Source organism: Cervus elaphus, chromosome 18, assembly GCF_910594005.1.
Source record: "Cervus elaphus chromosome 18, mCerEla1.1, whole genome shotgun sequence".
In the NCBI taxonomy this organism is placed as follows: Eukaryota; Metazoa; Chordata; class Mammalia; order Artiodactyla; family Cervidae; genus Cervus; species Cervus elaphus.
This window is the reverse complement of record NC_057832.1, coordinates 108,735,707-108,755,083: the sequence shown is the minus strand read 5'-3', so window position 1 is coordinate 108,755,083 and position 19,377 is coordinate 108,735,707. Positions and strand designations below refer to the sequence as shown.

General features: G+C 35.9%; 1 protein-coding gene across 5 annotated transcripts in view; it reads right to left on the bottom strand.

The window, feature by feature from the left end:
• The window catches only part of LOC122674907 (putative RNA-binding protein Luc7-like 2), a 54,832-nt gene that overhangs the window by 14,618 nt on the left and 20,837 nt on the right, over window positions 1–19,377 (bottom strand). For all 5 annotated transcript variants that reach the window (XM_043873520.1, XM_043873521.1, XM_043873525.1 and 2 more), the window contains 3 exons: window positions 8,542–8,640; window positions 5,539–5,649; window positions 2,591–2,734 (listed from right to left, as the gene is read on the bottom strand). In XM_043873520.1, the coding sequence (XP_043729455.1) occupies window positions 2,591–2,734; window positions 5,539–5,649; window positions 8,542–8,640 (354 nt within the window). The remainder of the gene's footprint in view (window positions 1–2,590; window positions 2,735–5,538; window positions 5,650–8,541; window positions 8,641–19,377) is intronic.

Sequence of the window (19,377 nt, the reverse complement as noted above, 5' to 3'; positions counted from 1 at the left end):
ATCTAAACAAAGTCTTCAGATTAATAGTATTGTAACAGTATTATTCCGTGATTCAGACAACTATACTGTGGTTATATAGTAAGATATCTTTGTTTTTATGAAATACACACCGAAGTACTTAGGGATAAAGAGGCATCATTTTTATAACTTATTGTCAAACAGTTCAAATATACACACACACATACACACATAGAGAGATGTAGGAAGAGAATGATAAAGCTAATGCGGTAATATGTTAACATTTGAAGTGTCTGTGCAAAGGATACAGGAGAATTCTTCACCCGATATTTTAACTTTTCTTAAAATATTTCAAAATAAAATATTTTTAAAAAGAAAAACCGAAAGCACAAGACAGGTCAACTCAATTTTTGTGCCTTATTATTCCTCCTCTTTCCACTTAGGGAGAAATGAAAGGCTTTAGGCTTAGAGGTCATGGTGGTACCACAAACTGTTTATTTTCCGGACTGACATTAACTACATTTAAAGAAATCCTAATATTAAGAAATTAAAACTACCTAGAATGGCTACTTGGTATACCTTTTCCCAGCCTAGAACCTTTTAATCTGTATCTCTGTATTCAGAGTGGATTTCCTGCAGCTAGTACATAGTTAAGTCTTATTTCTTTTTGTTGTAAATCTAGTCTCACGATCTCTTTTTAATTGGACTATTGAGACCATTTATAGCTAATGTAGTTACTGATACACTGGGTTTAAGTCTGCCATCCCACTATCTATTGTCTGTATGTCTAACCTGTTGTGTCTTTCTTTTCTCCTGCCTTTCTTTTGGACTAAGTACTTTTTTAGGATTCCACTTTATGTCAGCTATTAGTTATACTTCTTTTTCTGCTCCAGTGGTTTCTCTATAGTTTATAGTATACAACTTCAACTTATAAAAAAAGCTAGAATCTTTAATAACATCAGACAAAGGAGATTTCAAAACAAGGGACATTAATAGGGACAGAGAAGGACATTTCAAAACAAAGGGTTAAATTAATCAAAAGACATAAACCTTAAATGTCTATTAAGCTAGTAACAGAGCTCCGAAATATATGAAGCAAAAAGTGACTAAATGGAAAGCATAAAGAAATCCGCAATTATAGACTTCAATCTCTCCTCTCAGTAAATATTAATAGTAGAATAAATAGGCAGGAAAACCAAGAGGATATAGATGAGTTGAAAAAAATCTATCAACTATCTTGACTCAAAGACATTTACAAAACACTTAATTTAACAAGGCAGAGTATCATTCAAGTGCAAATGGAACATTCACTAAGACAGGCCATAGGCAGGGTCACAAAACAAGTACTGACATATTTAAGAGAACTGAAATTACAACATATTTTCTGACCACAACAGAATTAAAATCAGTAAAAATAAAAACTAAACATATCTCTTAAAACCCACAGGTCAGAAAAGAAATCATAAGCAATATTAGCAAATCTTTAGAAACGAATGGAAATAAAAACACAACATATGAAAATCTGGGAGATGCTACTGCTGTGCTTATAAGAATGATCCAAGGGGGTTGGAGGAGGGAAGGATTGGAAGCTTGGGAATAGCAGACACAAACTAGTATATACAGTATGGATGAACAGCAAAGTTCTACTGTATAGCACAGGAACTATATGTATATTTAATAATCCATGATAAAATATAATGAAAAAAAATATATATATATGTAATAAATGAGTCACTTTGCTGAGCCTGCTAAGTTGCTTCAGTTGTGTCCAACTCTTTGCAACCCCATGGACGGTAGCCTGCCAGGCTCCTCTCTGTCCAAGGGATTCTCCAGGCAAGAATACCTGGAGTGGGTTGCCATGCCCTCCTCCAGGGGATCTTCCCGACCCAGGGATCAAACCAGTGTCTCTTAGGTCTAACCTGCATTGGCAGGCCGGTTCTTTATCACTAGCACCACCCAGGAAGCCCAGAAATTAACACAACACTGTAAATCAACTATACATCAGTGAAAGTAAAAAAATGAAAAATAAATCAATAAAATAAACTAAAGGAATGCTCTAAGCTTCTGCCTCAAAAGGCTACAGAAATAACAACAAATCAAACCCAGGTGTGATACAGTTAAGAACAATGTAGACTATGGCAAAGGGAAGAGTACCATCTTATTTGAAGGTATTTGATTTTCTAAAAAACATCGGGGGGAGGGGCAAAAAAAAATAGAACTTTGTCTGCAGGATAGCAGATTTTGAGCTGTGCTGTGGAGGAAGAATGAGAGGAGGCTTCCAGTGTGCTAGCAGACTGTAATGAGGATGGAAGAAAAGGGAGAGTACTAATAGTTGCATGAGGATGGAGAAGGGGGTAGGGTAACACAGTGACCATGGATATCAATACTGTCTGTGTGTATGAAAGACGTTGTTTAGGTAATTTCATTTCCAGTTATAAATTTCAACAGATCAATGACTCTAAATTCCAGAACAACCACTACTTTTGATATACAACCCACTGGCATGACACAAACTAGCTGTATGCTTTTAAACTAGTTTAAACCTCCTTTAACTTTAAGTAGTTTATGATCTAATGTATGTTCTTTTGCAAGTACAGATGCTGAGGCTCTGTCAACTGTAAGTATAAACTACCTCTGCTTCTCTTTTCTTTGCCCGTGCTTTTTCCACTTCATCCATTACTTTCTGGGATTCCTCCACATTTCCTTCAGCTCCTAGCTGCTCCACCTTGGCCAACAATTTACCAATTTCTTCATTTAACTCATGAACACGTTCTGCCTAGAAAGAAACAGAAAAGAAGATCATGAGTAAAAAGCAGCATGTACCGAAGTTCAGAACATTTCCTAAGTGCTCAGAAAAGATGTTTAAGCTATCTAAGGCAATAAAACTAATACTTTTATCATAAATGAACTGGTGGACATTAGAATATTTTGAGTCTGCCTGCCTTTACTTTAGTGAGTTCAGGGAGACAACTGATCTCAATATAACCATTGCTTTTTAACCTCTGCTTTGGCATTGTATTCCAAGTATAAAATACATTTTCTTCCACAATCTGGCACTCTGTACCTTTCGAAACTATCTCTTTCTGTTCTCTGACTTGACAACAAATCTACTGTTACGTGTTTCCCAAACCTACCCTGTTGTTTTCTTCCTCTCTGACTTTCCACATACTGCTCTCTCTTGCTAGGATGTCGTCCATTATCTTCTTGACCTGCCTCGTGTATGTCTATCCATTTATTAAGATCCAACTAAACAGTCTGTTATGTGGACAATCAATAGCCACACCCCACCCTCACTTAAGACACTTAAGCAGAGTGCGCCATACCCTCCTTTGTGCCATCTCTGTATCTTCTATGACAATTACTTTTATCTGTATCACATCACTCTGTATGCCATTTTTGTATTTCCAATGCCTAAGATATTATGCTCAAATATGAGTAAAAGAAAAGAATTGACAGATATTCTCTAAAGTGAAGATATGGCTTTAGAGTCCAACATATCTGGTTTATGGCCAAACCAATTAACAGCTATGTAACTGTGGCCAGATTACCATACCTGAATCTACTTCCTCATCTGAGAAGTAGGGATAACACCTACCTCTAAAGGTTGTGAGAAATGAGAAAATGTGCCTTGTATATGCATGCGGCATATTACTAATATTCAGTATGCCAGCATGGCACCTTTCTCCCGTGGTCCATCCCTTTCCACTGGGGTTATTTCTTTCCTTGGGTTCTGATATACCACCTCATCACCACCGTTATGGGTATCTAGTTCATTCCTATTGTTTTAATGGCACATGACAGTCTTTATTCTGGCTACAAAATAAGTATTCAGCCTGTATGGCCAATTAGCAAAAAAGGTTTTGATTTGACATTGACACCCAGTCCCAACAAAGTAGAGTGCCAATAATCTTTACTCCTTAAATTTCCCTCAATCCAAGATATTTGTCCCTCAAAGAAATTCCCAACTGTATTATCACTGTTGTCCTACTTTAACAAAATGGTGTCTTCCTCAAGTATCTGCCACAGAAAGACTGCATTAGTGACCAAAGCTCTCCACCCTCCCTGCACCTGTGCCCTCTGCTATGTGAACACCATCACACGCTGACTCTGACTTTGGGCATGTAACTAACTGGCTTTGGTTAACAGGATAGTAGCAAATATGACAGAAGGGAAGGCTTAAAACTGCTGGTACGACGGGGCTTGATACTACTGCACCTCTGCTACCACCATGAGAATACGTCCAGGCCAGACTTCTGGCCTCCAGCTGACTGGAAGACATGAGTGAGCCCAGCTTAGAGGAGTAACTGTCTAGTCAATTACAGCCTAAGTAACTGATTACAGACTCATGAGCTAAATAAATTCTTAATGTTTTAAGTTTTGAGATAACCTGTTAAGACAGCATTTTTATAGTGATGGATAACTAATACAAAGCTTTATAAGCCAATACAGCTGGGGTCTAGCCAACCGCCATGGATCTCTTCCTACCATGACATATGAAATCCCTTGTACTTTAGGACACCTATCTTTTACAGTCCCCATATTAAGAAAACCTTCCAGACAAAGTTGGTTATACATAATCCTCTCCTCAGACAAGGGATCCATGTCACTTTGTACACACATATCTAAGCACTACATTTAATGATGTCACCTAAACTCTATTGGGTAACTTTGTCTCCATTCTGCATTTTCGTAAAATGTGCCAGACTACACTGAATGGTACACAACATTATAAAGCAGTGAAGTCATCAAATCAGCAAAAGTCAACATGTGGACTTCTGAACTCTGATTCAACACACCAACTCTACACAGGAAAATGAACTCATTCTGAGTATTAGATAATATTAAAAATTTGTTACCTTTATGAATGTAATTTTGTGCTTATATTTTAAAGGTGAAATGATATGACATCTACAATCTGCTTTTCAAATAATAAAACAGCAGAAGACTGATGCCTTTGAATTCATTGGGATTCACTGTACTTTTTTTCTACTTTATGCAGAAGTTCACAACAAAACATTTTTGCCTAAGAATGAGCTACTGATACACACAACAACTTGTATGAAACTGAAGGAAGTTGTACTGACTGTAAAAAGCCAATCTCAAAAGGGTACAACCTGCATGATGCCATTTATGCAATATTCAATGAAATAACATAATTACAGAGATGGAAAATAGGTTAGTGGTGGCCAAGGGCAAGAGAAGCAGAGGAATGAGTGTGGCTATAAAGGAGTAACATGACGGAGTATTGTAGTGATGCTACAGTTAAGTAACTCTATTACAGTGGTAGTTACCCGTTACACACGTGTTGAAACTGCACACAGCTACACACACATGCACAACTAATGAAATGTGAATAAAATGTAAGGACTGGCCCAGTATCAACTTCATGACTTTGACACTATAATTGTGTAAGATGTTAACATAGGGGAGGACTAGAGGAAGAGTATACAAAATTTCTACATAGGTCTCTGCAATCTCCTATAAATATAATTATTAAAAAATAAAAAGTTATAAAAAGTATACCTCAAAGTATAGTAAGGAAAAACTACTTTGTGTTAATGAAATAATTGAACATCTTACCTTCGCTGCAACTTCAGCACTAATTTCTTCTTGAGTTTCTGCTAATCTTTTCTTAGCCACTTCTGTTCTTCGATCACAATCTGCAATGAATGACTGCAGATGATCCATAGCCTACAAAGTTTAATGAAGACGATTACTGTAAGAAAAATCAACTGTATCCATAAATATCTTTACTCAAAAATTGTACTTTATTATTTAAAATGCTATTATGGGAATAAAAAAAATAAAAGTGAGTTCAACTACAAACTGCAAACCACTATCATCATCTATCAAGTCTACAAAAGAACAAACATAAAAATTCCCAGAAAATGTAAGGCTGTAAGGAAACTGCCACTCTCATACTTTGCTAGAGGAATCACCAACCAGTGCAGCCTCAATCAAAAGGCAATATGGTAATCTTTATCAAAAGCCTTAACAATATGCCCTGATTTAGTAACTTTTACTTCTAGAAATCCATTTTAAGAAAGTAATCAGAGGTATATGGAGAAATTAATATTCAAAGATGTTCTTCACAGTGTTAAATGGGGAAATATCCAGGTAACATGTAGAAATATAATCTTCAGTCATTTAAAAAAGGTGTTAGTAGAACATGTAAGGACCTAAGAAAATGTTCATGCTTCATTTGTAAATAAAGTTACAAAATGTTATACGCAGCAAGAGCCCAATTTTGTAAAATAAAAAAGCATTAGAAAAATGGACGCGCATACATTAAATATTAACAATTTCTGAATATATGGATAATTTTTAGTAATCTGTTTTTCTGTGTTCTTCAAATTTTTCACAATGAAAATGTTACAATCAGGAACACTTGCTCTTTTCTCAAAGAATAAACCACTGAGAATTTTGTAAAAATCTACATCAGTATTTACATAGACTTTATCAGGCATATGTTAATATGTCTATAAATAAATAACAGTTCACATAAAACTAGACTTTAAAGATGTATTCCCAACCCAACCAACTTAGACTTTCATATCTTACTGTGTAGAAATACAGCTAATTCAAAACTCCAATGTTTAAATAAATTTATTAGACACATATAAAATTCTAAAAATGGTTATTTAACCCATGCATTTCATGAAAATGTAAAACCTTTTATCTGCGATGAAAAAGAAATAGTTATTTAACTCTAATTAACTTAAATTTTATCTTTTAAAAAAAGATGGAACTAATCAATAAGTAGTGTTGGGTCAACTAAGCAGCTATGTAGAAAGTGAGATCTATACCTCAATTCCTTGTAACAGAATAAATTTAATCACAGGTTCAAATACATAAAACAAAGCCATAAATATACCAGAAGAAATCATGAAATAGAATTCTTATCACAGCAGGACAGGGAAGGCCTTCTGACTTAATTTAACAGATTTTTAACAATTAATAAACTACACAAATATTCTGCTAACTCACAACTCCCAAAAAAGAAATAGAAAAAAACCACAGCATATTATCTGAGACAAGGGACTAATTTTCATCACATTTATAAGGTGCTATTTAGTACAAATCAAGTAGAAAAATACTAACATCCAGGACTTTCCTGGTGGTCTGGTGGCTAAGACTCCCTGCTTCCACTACAGGGGGTGTGAGTTTGATCCCCAGTTGGGGAGCTAAGATCCCATATGCCACATAGCAAAAATTAAAACAACAACAACAAAACCCACTAACATCCAAGATTAGTAAATAGCACCCCCCCACACACACACAAAATGTACACTGAAAGTTCACTGAAAAGGACATATAAATAGATCCTAAATACATGAGAAAATTTCAAACTTACTTATAATAAGAAATGCAAATTAAAATTATACTTATATTCCATTTCATTTATTAAAGCTGCAAGGAAATCATGACCAACACACTATGTGGCATATGGGAAACAGTTTCAAACATACTTGTGGGAGTATAAATTGATCATTCTCATGGAGAGCGACCTGGCAAAACTGCTCTTTGACTCAGTTATTCTAATTCTAGGAATTTATTCGGTAGATACCTGGCTATATATAAACACAATGCATTATTACTTACCATAACAGAAAAAGACTGAAAACCCCACACCCTTACATCTAGATGTTGGTGAATTTCTGCAGTATTTTATGCCCAGTGTACGTTAAATCATAACAAATTCACTTAAAGCATTTCCCCAACTGCTCCAGCCCCATATTAAAATTACGTTTACATAGATGACTTCATTTCCATTAGCAGAAATTCTTGGAAGTTCAGAGAAGTAAATGGGGTGGGGGTGGGGTGGTGGCTATTTACTACTTTTCTCCCAAACCAAATAAACCATCTATTACCTCACTGATAAAATATACCATAAGAAAAAAAAAATATATATATATACCATAAGGTTTATGGTCATCAGTATGTTTTATGTAATGCTGATTGATATGTTTCCTACTTTAAAAAAAAAAAACTCCCAACTACTCTCATGTTTGTATAAAAAGAATGAAGAGTTTGAGCCTTTTAGATACCTATATAGCATCTTCTATTTCCTCTAATATTTCTTCTCTTACACACATTAAAAAAAACACTGTCCTTAATATCTTCCCTCTCTTTATATGTATATTTATAGATACAAAAAAAGTATGAATATAAAAATTCAGTTAAGTATTAAAGGGTTTTATATACACTAGAAATTAGCTGTTTACATTTAAGATGGTATTTTCTTAATCACAAATACCTAATTGGGAAGAATATCCTTAATTTTCAAATCAATATATGAATTATACAACTTTCACATGCTTTCATCTCATATTTTTCAAAATTATCATTAGTTAAGAAAGCACATAATCTTACTAAGTTTAGTACTACCCTTCATGTGTGTGTTGTGTGTGTTAGTCGCTCGGTTGTGTGCCCGACTCTTTGCAGACTTCCCTTAAACCACCCTTTGTATTAACCACAAAAAGATCATTTTGCTAAGAGGCTTATCCACTAAGAAATATCAATCTATATTCAAAATATTATACTGCAAAAGGTAATCTAACTTGTTAAAACAAAATGACATACATCAAGTTCAAAGAAAAAATCTTGTTCTTTGGATGCGATTTCATAATCTGCTCTTAAAGCCAGGTCATGGACTTTCAGACATTCTCCAAGATCCATTCTCTGGAGGAGGAAAAAAGACACATATTATTAAAACAGAAAATACTTTTTTCAAAAATTAATTAATAATCACAGTTCTCTTCAGAATAATTACTGAGTCATACAGATGCTTCTTTATTTATGGATTTTCAAATCATGCAAAATTTCACAGACAGCTATAAAACTTGGTGCCCAAAAAAACCCACATGAATTCTATCTACCAACAGATGAGAATCATGATTACTTTTGTACTTAAGAACAAATAGAAAAGGAAAAGCCTGTCAGAAACCGAAAAAAGCTTCTCACTTCTATCTCAAAACATATTTCACTTGGTTGTTTATCACAAAAAAAGATAAATTTAAAATCAAACTAGCAGAATGTGTAAACCAAACTGCTGAATTATAGTCAGTACTCTATGAGTAACATTCTAATTTTCAAATAAAGATGGAGTCCTCAAACAACAGACTGGTAATCTTGATATGGATTCCAGACAAGACTCCAGATGAACTAGTAAAGAGGTAATTTATTAAAACCCATAACAATTTGGCAAAGAATAAGTATCTAGCCCCACTATGATTAGCATATGCAGGAAAATAAATACCTACTTGGTATTTATTTATACCAAGTAGGTATTTATTTCAATAAGGGATCTAGTAGAAACCTTCTATGGAATTCCAATTCGACATTGTTTACCTTTCCTGGTGGCTCAGACGGTAAAGAACGTGCCTGCAATATGGGAGACCCAGGTTCAATCCCTAAGTTGGGAAGATCCCCTGAGAAGAGAATGGCTATCCATTCCAGTATTCTTGACTAGAAAACTCCAGGGACAGAGGAGCCTGGAGGGCTACAGTCCACAGGGTCAGAGAGTCCAACAGGACTGGGGGCTAACACTTTCACTTTTTCACCCAATTCGAAGCTTTCCTCACATGAGACAAAAATTTCTAAAAATATGTTCATTTTTACATGTATCTGGGCAACTGATAAGATATTTCATGAAATCCTTTTAGAAGCACATTGTGTAAAAAAAAATGGGCTTGCTGTAAAGATAATTAGATGTGATTAAAAGTGATCAGAGCACAGCAGATTTTCCAATTGGACTTATGCTATCCCATCATTGGAATGTCACAGAATCTCTATAAGGGTGTAAAAGGGAATACAGTAATTCAAAAAGCTAAATGTTCCTTTTGTATATATTACACAAACTATATATAAAGTAAAACTACAAAACAACATTGCAGCAGTAAAGTCATTCCTTCAACTGAGTACCCAACTTGTGCCAAGCACTATATTAGGCGCAAGGGACATAGCACTAAACGACAAAGATATAGTCTCCGACCTCACAGAGCTGACATTCTAGAAGAGAAGCAAATAATAAACCGTATTTGTATCTCTGAACAACGTTAAGTGATCCAGCAAAATAGTAACACTCCTATTTACTAGGGGAAGCTACTTGGGATAAGATTGTCAGAGAAGCCCTTTCTGATGAGGCTACATTCCAACTGGATCTAAAAAGTGGGAGGAAGCAGACTAACCTTAGGGAAAGCTAAGAAAAGAGTCTTTCAGTTTTACAGATTTAGAAGCAGATCTTTAAGAAAATATAAACAAGTGTTACTCAAGAGGGAAGTTTCTAGTAGCAGGGAACAGGACTAACATATCTATAGCACAAAGGTCTGGGTCTTACCTCTGTATATACTATCTAAAAATGACTCTGCCTATTTAACATTTTTGCAACCACCTAGACATATAGAAGGATATGATCAACAATTCTGTGCAATATCCCAAGCTAAAAAGGATAGTGAATTCACTGGATTAAGATTAAAAAATACTGATATATCAGATTAAATTTAATATAAAGAAATAAGTACAAAGTTCTAAAGGACTTCTCTGGTAGCTCAGATGGTAAAGAATCTGCCTCCAATGCAGAAGACCCAGGTTCAACTCCTCGGTCAGGAAAATCCCCTGGAGAAGGAAATAGCAACCCACTCCAGTATTCTTGCCTGGAGAATTCCATGGACAGAGAGGAGCCTGGCGGGCTACATACAATCCACGGGGTCACAAAGAGTGGGACATGACTAAGTGACTACTATTTTCACCTTCACAGTTACACCAAAAAATCAAATTTATAAATAACTAAGTATAAGAAAAAGATAAGACAAATTAAAAAACTTGCTAGTCCAGAGTAAGGGTTACAGGGTGGCATGACTGAGATCAATTTAAGTGATACAATAGTAATTTATAGGATATAATATGAGCAAGTGAGATCACTCTTACTGAAGGCTGGTTTAAAAGCAAGTCCCTCTCTTCCAAAACACACATTCTGTGTGCTAACACATTTCAAAAGTGATATGAATAAATCAGTGTCTCAAAACAAAGCTATGCAAAATAGCCAGAGAACAGATGTAACTAAACTGGAGAATTAAGATGTGAAAAGTCAACTGAACTTTTTAATATGAAACAGATGTGGATTGTATTATGGCCCCAAGGAACTCCAGAGTCAGACTTTGGTCCTCTTAACATAATACATTCTAATGCTTAGAGTTTTCAAAAGATGGACAAGCTTTCTTCGCAGTTACTTGAGTTTCCAGGTAACTGAGAGATTCAAATACTGTTTAGACAACTACTTCTTTGGGGTACCCAAATAAAGAATTCGAACATCAGGTAACTGTTAGTCTTTTTTCCAACTCTGAGATTTTATGACTATCTTTAAAAAAAAAAAAAAGGTTCTCAAAACTGTATTACCTTGCTTCTTAATTATGTAAAGGAATGAATGGGAAAATATAGACAATGTCCTCAAAGTTATCCTTTGGGAAATAATAAGAACTATTCACCACCATTATAAAAGTCATCACACTAATGGTTTAAAGCAGGCTGGAACCCAACCCCCAGGCTGGAAGCAGTCCATGGCCTGTTAAGAACCAGGCCCAACATCAGGAGGTGAGCAGTGGGTGAGTGAGCCAAGCGTCCTCTGTATTTACAGCTGCTCCCCATCGCTGGCATTACCACCTGAGCTCTACCTCCTGTTGGATCAGAAGTGGCATCAGATTCTCACAGGAGTGGGAACCAGCCTGTGAACTGCACATGCAAGGGATCTAGGTTGCTCCCTACAAGAATCACTATGAAACCAGTCCTTCACATTCAGTCCGTGGAAAAATTATCTTCCATGAAACTGGTCCCTGGTATCCAAAAGGTTGGGGACTACTAAAGTGTCATCCTCAGTGATGCTGAGGATGCTGAGATTTTTTCAGGCTCCAATGCTTACTCTCAACCATCAGTCCAGGGATTAACAAACTAAGGAGCTTTCCAGTGAGAAGAAACAGCAACAGAAACTTTCAAAAGATGTCTGGAAATTCAAAGCTGTTTATTAGGCAATGCTCATTAAAAAAAAAACAACCCAAAACTAGAAAAACACTTATTACTCTTTAAAAAAATTGCAGGAAAATAAGAAAGAAATGAAAGAATGGCAAAAGAATGTTCTTACCCTCTGTTACACTAGCCTGTTGATTTAATAATATCTTAATATTACTCATCCCAACAATTGTATTTACATATATTTCCACAGCTATATAGTTGTTCATGCTATGCCTACTTCATCAAATGTTAAGATGTCAAGAGTTGGAAATGCCTTCAATCTTGGGAGCAGTTCTGAATCTGAACTTGGATTTAAATATTATCAGTGGAAGCTTCTGAAAATAGGCCCAAGCCCTAACCTCCAAAAACTGAATTGTAAAAGTCCCCCATAAGTTTTTAATGTACAGTGTCGTGAACCACTAGCTGATCTACTTTTATTCCCATCCCAAAGACAACGGAACTGAAGCACATAAAGACTGACTTCTTCAGGGTACTTACTAGGAAATCTGGTTAGCAGATTTCTGGTCTAACACCTCTTCTGCTTTATTATGTTAATTCCAATTATTTCAGTACTAACTTATCTTTTAGTATTTTTAGTTGACAATCATCCTCCATAACATCTAAAAAAGCTCTGCATACAACAGATATTCAAAGCAGCTGTCTACTGCCTTTACTTCAGCAATCTCCCTTATTTTTTTCTTGTGCATAACTATATTTAAAATCTGTTTTCAAAAACATGTTAATTGCCTCACTGAGCTTAACCTAAACATCTGCTGTCCACCCATACTACCCTTTGGCAGGAATTCCAGGCTCCCCCTGCCCGCCTCTATCTTTAAATTCATACCACACAACCAATCAAAAGAAAAGCAACTACGTGGATCAAGAACAAAATGAACACTAAAAAAAGATCCAATTATTTCACTATAGCAAAGTTGGAATTTGGGTGAAAGGAGTACAGCTGGGGGGAATATATGCCTTGTAGGGGACTTATGGAAGGGAAAATGTGAACTCCACAAGGATAAAGAATTTTTTCTACTTTATCCACTACATACCTGGGTCTGTACATCAAAATGCTTAAAATATTTAACCTTTATTGAATGAACAAAACTGGACAGAGAAGAACATGTGGCACAGAGGCTCCTGGACTTAATTAAGCAAGGGTGGTTAAGATGGACCCCAGGGCAAAATTGGTCTGAGCTCTGGAGAGGGAAGGTCTTCTTAACCTCTCCTTGAATTTTCTCCTTTTGGAGGCTCCCTTTCTTCTTAACTGTTTTGAGCTACTCTTTTCTGTTTTTCCCTATGCACTCCTCTCCTCCAGGAAGAAGACTTACTTGGGTTTTTCACTATGGTGGGCTAAAAGCATCTGCAGCTTTAGTCTTGTCTAGCTCACCAAAGTAGATGTGGGGGCCAAAGCCATAGGAGCTCAAAGAGCCTAGTTATAATGATAACTCCCCCCAGCCCAATAGCCTCAGTGCTTATTTCTTCAGGGACCTATCAGGACAACAGGTGTAGCAAGGCAGATTTTCAGAATTCTAGATACGAGTCATGTTTTTTCTTCAGTCTGTAACATCATTACTAAGCACTTACACTGGCATCATGTTGAGCACATGAGTATTTAACAAGCCAAAATAAACTCAACAATTACCTGCCACTGTAAAACTGAGTGAAGGGAAAGTACAGTAATGCTCTTCATGACCCTAGTAATGTAATTAAAAAGCCACCAGAGCCAAGCATGGTAGAACCACACCGTGACTAAGCATGGACCTGACTCCATCACTGATGGTGCAACAGTGCTTTGAACACTAAGTGCACGGATATTTTCTGCTGCTATTGCTTCTCTTTTGAAATAATTGAGCTTCAAACTGAACAAAATAAAATGTTTGGTCATTTATTTTAACCTAAAATAACTATTTATGATGAAAGCCACAGGAAGAGTTTAAAATTTTTAAATTTAACAAGTAATTTACTTTATAAATTCTTTCCACAAACTTATTCTTGGTGTTTTAATGAATGCACATTTAAATTCTTATAATATTGGGGAAATGGATAAATTCAGTTCTGCATTTTGCCCTCTCCATCCTAAATCCATTTTTTCCATGAAGTCGATCAAATAACTATACCTTATTGTGGTAACAGAATTCTCTTACAACCTCCCAACATTTTATGTTTTACTGTTTAACAAAGCTGATTCTGTTAAGTGCTTTTTAACTGTTCTTTTGAAACTCCAACACAGATCAGGTTTGCATAACCCACAAGTTAACCATTTTTAAAGTTCATATATAGACACTGCTGTGAGGCTGAATATTTTGTTTGGATTTTTTGACAATGGTTGAATTAAACGTAAATAAAGATGTATATACAAGCATTTCATTGCCATACCGCACACCAAAAACAAGAACAATTAAGAGTCACTGGATAAGTAACTTAAGGAAAGGCTATATTGTGAAATATTACATCTGCATTTAAAAAATATAGACCACTGATACGGAAACTTCTCCAAGACAAGTGAGAAAAATTTAAAGATGCTATTTGTTAAAATACACACATCACACATACTCGCAAATGTACAGAAAGAAGAGTGGAAGATGCACATTAAATTGTTAACAGAGTTTAGTTCTGGGAAGAAGGGTATGATGAACAAGGGGAAACTTTCATGTTTTATGCTTTTCCTCTTATACTTGAAGACTATATTGCCGAAGTAATAAATAAAATATGACAGACCAGGCACTGACCTGGTCTGAACTCAGAAAATACCCCATTTCCTCATTATCCCTTATCTCATTATTCATTTAACTGTGAGAAATTCACTTACTCTCTCAGAACTTCTCTTTTCTCCAGGAACTTCAGGACTGCAGTACGACTTACTTACAGACTGACTACATTGTGGAAGATTCTGAATGTGAATCAACACATGCAGAACTTTCTCTGGGGGCAGAGAATGCTGGACTACTTGGACAGAAATATGACATGATAAAACCTGTTTCAGAAGCATTAACACCACACTACTAGGTGGACGAACGTCCTTGTCAGACAGCAAGAAGTGTAAGAATGGATGGCAATATTGGTAAAGTACCAAAAGGAATACATACCAACCGAAGAAAAAGTAAAACAAAACCATGACAGCAGGACCGAGAGCACAGCAAATACAAGCCCTTAGTCTAGCATCTGAACCTTCCATGCATGGTTCCAATGCCAATGCTATTTCCAAAACACAAAACATCTATAGTTTGACATTCACATCTTCACATTTTACATTTTCACTGTCTTCCTCCTCCTCACATTTATAAAATCTCGCTCTTCCATCCATGTTCAGTGCCCACCTTAAGACCCAGCTCAATAACAAGAGAAAACTGAATAAACTATGGAAAAAAGTGTTGAAATAACAAAACCTGGATACGAGTTTCAGTTATGCCACGATTTTTTAAAGGTTTTTCTTTTCTAATTCCAATGTTGGCACTCAAAACTAACAAATCAAACATGAGTGGTGAATGAAGAGGAATGGGGCCCACAGTACGCGCACCAAGTAGCTCCTGCCTTTCCACCACTTCCCCACTTATTAACTGCCCATTCTCACTTGAGTGTTCTTCCTCCAAGTTCACTTTTTCCTGAGTGGATAAAGGAAACTGAAGTTCTTTGTTTACCATTTCTTAATGAATGTTTTTTGATGAATACAGTAGGAAATATTTTCTTATCCATTTCTAATCTTAGATATGCAAACATAACGGGATAAAATTAAAACAGAAGGCCTTGCCTCACAAAGACTATCTAATCAAGGCGAGAAAGGATATATATAAACAAGATAAAACAAGTGACCACTTGTAATATGGAGGGCAGGTACTCCCCTGGGGTTCAGAGCAATCACATGTAGTTTCCTAGGCAGGATTTTAAATTTGTAGAGAAAGGGTTATTCCAGGCACAGAAAGGGGGATAGGCAATAATGAACATGCTGGGCAAGGAAAGCAGTGAGACAACAATGAAAAAATCAGTCTGGTTCAAACAGAGGACCAAACTGATTTATTTATTCAAGGAAGAGACAGATCCAACTAAAGATGTTCAGATTTTTGACCATATATTAATACATAATAGTTCCCAAAAGTTTTTGAGTGAAGGCAACATATGCCAAATTTATTTCCTCTCAGGAATAACTGGCTTCTTTTCTCCACATTTAGAACTCTTCAAATGTCATCTCATCAAAATGTTTTCTCCAGTCGTCCTGTCAGAGCAGCCCCTTGCCCACTGTCCCAGACCTAGCCACCCATTTTTGTCACAGTGCTTGCAACATTTCTGAAATCACAGTATTTATTTTCACACTTGACTGTGAAAGAAACTTAGAAGGTAAGCTCCCATTACTAAAAGAGAAACCCCTATATACTTCTGTATCTCCAGCATTTTTGCATATGGCACATAGCAGGTCCTCAATATGTATTTGTTAAGTGAATGAATGAATGAATGCTGATCTCAGCAATCAGCAACACTCCCAGAGATTTAAAAAAAAAAAAAAATTCATTTCTTGAAGAAGAATTTTCTGTTCATTTTTACTGTGAATTTTCTTTACATTTTCCTTCTAGCCCTCATTAATCTGATACTCTTGCTCGCCCTTTTCTATTTCTTCCTCTGCTTAACTTCATTGTTCCAAACACTGTAATACTACAAAGGGGTAGGGACACACAAAAATCTACCTAAATTTGGATATTTTACAAATTGCATTATACAAACACATCAACATATATGCTTATATTTTTTGACTTTACAGACCAAAAAAAAGTCTATGGCGTAATATATAGCCAAGATGTTTTAGTCAATATAAATCAGAGTAAAACACTAAATATTTTTAAAAGTTTCCTTTGTAACTACCCTTAAATAAGGAAGGATTATACTAAGTCATTTGACCTTGCCACCAGCACATCAAGGTAGAATGCATCACATTTAAAAAAACATTTTCAGTGATAAGATATTTCATGACTTTGCTTGATGTCTGCAGTTATTACCTGTACAATAAAAATATGTTTCAAGTTTTCATCTATTATTATATGTTTGCTCTGTGTTCACAGCCTGTATCTTCTGAACAATGCATTTATAACTCCATCCCACCTTTCTCAATAAATAGCCTCAGAGAACACACTACTTCAGATTTGTTAAAATGCACTTTATAAAACTGTTCCTACGTCTAAAAAAGACCTAAAGAGTTCAGAGACAGAGTGATGATTCCTAGTTTTCAAATAATAAACATTTATCGAGAGCCATTGTACAGAAAACCAAACGTGTGGGAACTACCTGGCAGCTGCGGAGGGTCAGGTTGAATCCCTGGGAACTAAGACCCACAAAACAGCCTGCCCCCGCCCCAGAAGAAAAACCAACGTGACAGCGAAAGATACTGACCAAGTGCCAGGGTATTAAAAACAATCTGCTTGCACAATGACTTCCAGACCTCATTCTTCTTTGCTTGGAAGTTACTGGTCTTTACTACTTTATAGTGTTTCAAGAGTTATCCTAAATGACAGGTCCAAAATGTTAAGATTTACCTCAAAAAACAAACAAAAGGATGAAAAGGACATTAAGTAATTATAAATGAAATAAGGTAATTGTGTGTAAAATACTTATGAAGCTGGTATATGGGTCTATGAAGTTCAGTATACAACTCTTTTACATATAGTTAAAATTTAAGTTTCAAAAGATTTTTTTCCTCAAACTGATTCAGTAGCACAGAATAAAAATGAAAAGTAAAATTAACTTGTATTTGATCTACAAAGACTGGACATCAGCACAATGGATGCATGTGTATTTACATATATGTACTTTTGTATTTAATCATTAATCCAAGTGTCATGGACAAATATGCTGACTGATCTTAACTAGAGAGACTAAAGTAGATCAAGACCCAGAGATGGTCTCAGGGTCTCCTTTTGAAAGACTACTTCCACAAGCCTAAAGTATATTAACTTATTTTAAGAACATGAAATGAATGCCCACAAGATTATTCAGAACAATAGAAAAGGGTTATTTCCTAAGGACAGAACCACCTGAAGCTGAATAGTTCAGGGTATTCATATCCCAAGTCAATAATACTCCAAATTATATTCAGGACTTGGTTTCAAACTTTTTTTCTTCTAATGTGGACGATTTTAAGTCTTTTTTGAATTTGTTACAGCATTACTTCTGTTTCATGTTTTCATTTTTTGGTCTCAAGGGACTGAACCAACACTCCCTGCATTTGAAGGTGAATTCCTTACCACTGGACTGCCAGGGAAGTCCCCAGGACTGGGTTTTTCTTTTTTTAATTGCAGGATAACGCTTTACAATATTGTGTTGGCTTCCGCCATACAACAATGTGAATCAGACACAACTACACTTATGACCCCTGCCCTCCCTCCTCAGCCTCCCCAGCCATTCCCCACTCCTATCCCTCTTAGACTGTGGCACTGTACTGGGTTGAACTCCCTGAATGTAAACTGATACAGCCGCTATGGAGAACAGTACGCAGTTTCCTTAAAAAGCTAAACTATCACATGATCCAGCAATCCCACTACTGGGCACATACCCAGAGAAAACCATAACTGAAAAAGAACATGCACCCCAGTGTTCAGAGCTGCACTATTTACAATACCTAGGACATGGAAGCAATGTTCGTCAGCAGATAAATGGATAAAGAAGTTGTGCTACATACATACAATGGAGTATTACTCAGCCATAAAAAGGACTAGGTTTTTGAAGTTTGGCAGTAAAGATCAAATTATTCACTGGGAAGTTCTTAATGTGCCTCTGATATCCTAGGCCTCAAATGTATTTTTAGTGTAAGGCATTCTCTAGAACTGCTTGTTAAAGGAATTTTTGTAAGAAACCGAGACTAAAATACAAACAGCAAGTTTGATAGTGTAAGAACACCTCAAAAGCCAATTCTGTTAAAAACCTGGGTTATCTGGCAGTTTCACAAATTGGGAAGCTCTAGAAACTGGGGTCATAGAAATTAGGGGGAAAAAATTTCAAGCTAGTAATCTGGGCCCGTTTTTTATTTTGCTTTCCTTCTTTTTTTATTTTAGCCATGCCACAGCAGCTTAAGGGATATCTCAGTTCCTTGACCAGGGAATGAATCCAGGCCACGGCAGTGAGAATGCTAAATCCTAACCACTAGATCACTAGGGAACCTAATGTTAAAAACACTTGCTTAAAAATGTTTAAGTGTCCCAAAACAAACCCTTTCCAGAGAAAAGGTTATGAAGGTTTAAATTATCTACAGACTTTTTCACATATGCATATGAAACCACTGCTGGCATGTTTTGGTAAGTAATTCAAAATCAAGATACACTCCTTATCCATTAGAAGGTTAACACTTTTTTCCACAATCATCAATTTTTGAACTTAAAGCTAGTTCTGAAAAACACTTTTTTCATGTCCTACTTTTGGGTGATTGATTAT